General features: G+C 60.2%; 2 protein-coding genes across 2 annotated transcripts in view; one reads left to right on the forward strand and one right to left on the reverse strand.

Moving 5' to 3' along the window:
- Positions 1–624: 624 nt before the first annotated feature.
- Positions 625–1,155, reverse strand: EMIHUDRAFT_74553 (hypothetical protein; the record flags this gene model as incomplete). Its single annotated transcript, XM_005774989.1, has 1 exon — positions 625–1,155. A coding segment is annotated over one exon (531 nt), but the record flags the coding sequence as incomplete, so codon positions are not given.
- A 149-nt stretch (positions 1,156–1,304) lies between these two features.
- EMIHUDRAFT_469592 (hypothetical protein) overlaps positions 1,305–1,584 on the forward strand; it is a 6,619-nt gene continuing 6,339 nt past the window's right edge. Inside the window, exons 1-2 of the mRNA XM_005774990.1 lie at positions 1,305–1,332; positions 1,370–1,452. Coding sequence (XP_005775047.1) covers positions 1,426–1,452 — 27 coding nt within the window. The 5' untranslated portion in view covers positions 1,305–1,332; positions 1,370–1,425. The remainder of the gene's footprint in view (positions 1,333–1,369; positions 1,453–1,584) is intronic.

Here is a 1,584-nt window from a genome sequence, read left to right on the forward strand (position 1 = left end):
GGCAATCACAGGCCTCGCGCAATTCCCGCCCTCGTGCAATGACCGCCGCAGCCGCTCAGCCGGCACGCCGCCGCCGCCCTCGACATTGTCCTCTCCCGCCTGCCGCCTCTCTCCCACCGTCCGCCTTTCTCCCCCCCCCCCCAAACACGCGTGCGTTTTGTTCTGCTCGCGGCGGCGATATTTCTTTTTCTGCTCGCCAGGTCCTTTCGCGACGAAGACGCAACCTCCGCCCTGTTCGAGCGAAAGGAGACGCAGAAGGTCATCGAGACGCGGCGGCTCCTCGAGACGCGGGCACCAAGGCGCGACAGTTTCTGCACACCTCCGATGCACTTCGGGACACGTCTTTGACACTTCCGATGCACTTCACACGTCTTTGACACTTCCGATGCACTTCACACGTCTTTGACACTTCCGATGCACTTCACACGTCTTTGACACTTCCGATGCACTTCACACGTCTTTGACACTTCCGATGCACTTCACACGTCTTTGACACTTCCGATGCACTTCACACGTCTTTGACACTTCCGATGCACTTCACACGTCTTTGACACTTCCGATGCACTTCACACGTCTTTGACACTTCCGATGCACTTCACACGTCTTTGACACTTCCGATGCACTTCACACGTCTTTGACACTTCCGATGCACTTCACACGTCTTTGACACTTCCGATGCCCTTCGGATGGCACTTCCGAGGACACTTCTGAACACACCTCCAGACACGTCCGAGGACCTCCAAGACACGTCCGATGACCTCCAAGACACTTCCGATGACCTCCTAGACACTTCCGATGACCTCCTAGACACTTCCGATGACCTCCTAGACACTTCCGATGACCTCCAAGACACTTCCGATGACCTCCAAGACACTTCCGATGACCTCCAAGACACTTCCGATGACCTCCAAGACACGTCCGATGACCTCCTAGACACTTCCGATGACCTCCAAGACACTTCCGATGAATTCCTAGCCACGTCCGATGACTTCCTAGACACTTCCGATGACCTCCAAGACACTTCCGAGGACCTCCAAGACACGTCCGATGACTTCCAAGACACTTCCGATGACCTCCTAGCCACGTCCGATGACCTCCAAGACACTTCCGATGACCTCCTAGCCACGTCCGATGACCTCCTAGCCACGTCCGATGGCCTCCTCGACACGTCCGATGGCGCTTCCCCCCCGCAGGCGCGACATCGCCGAGCGAGCGATGAAGGCGGCCGCCGAGACGGGCAAGTACAAGGAGGCCAGAGGGGCTAGCTGTGAACAGCGTCTCTTCACACCTGCAGCCGTGAGCAGGTGTGGGTCTCCTTCTTCTTCGCCAGCTGTGAACAGCGTCTCTTCACACCTGCAGCTGTGAGCAGGCAAGTACAAGGAGGCCAAGCAGTGCGAGGAGGAGATCGCCCGCCTCAGCCGCGAGATGGCCTCGCTGTCCGAAGAGCTCAAGGTGCTCCGCCGCCGCCCTCCCCGCCGCTTCCCTCACACCCGCCGCCGCGGGCCGCCTCCGTCGCCGCCACCCTCGCCACCGCCCGCCCCGCCCCGCCGCCGCCCTCGGCCTCCGGCGCCGTCCGGCATGCCG

This window comes from Emiliania huxleyi, assembly GCF_000372725.1.
Source record: "Emiliania huxleyi CCMP1516 unplaced genomic scaffold EMIHUscaffold_301, whole genome shotgun sequence".
NCBI lineage: Eukaryota > Haptophyta > Isochrysidales > Noelaerhabdaceae > Emiliania > Emiliania huxleyi.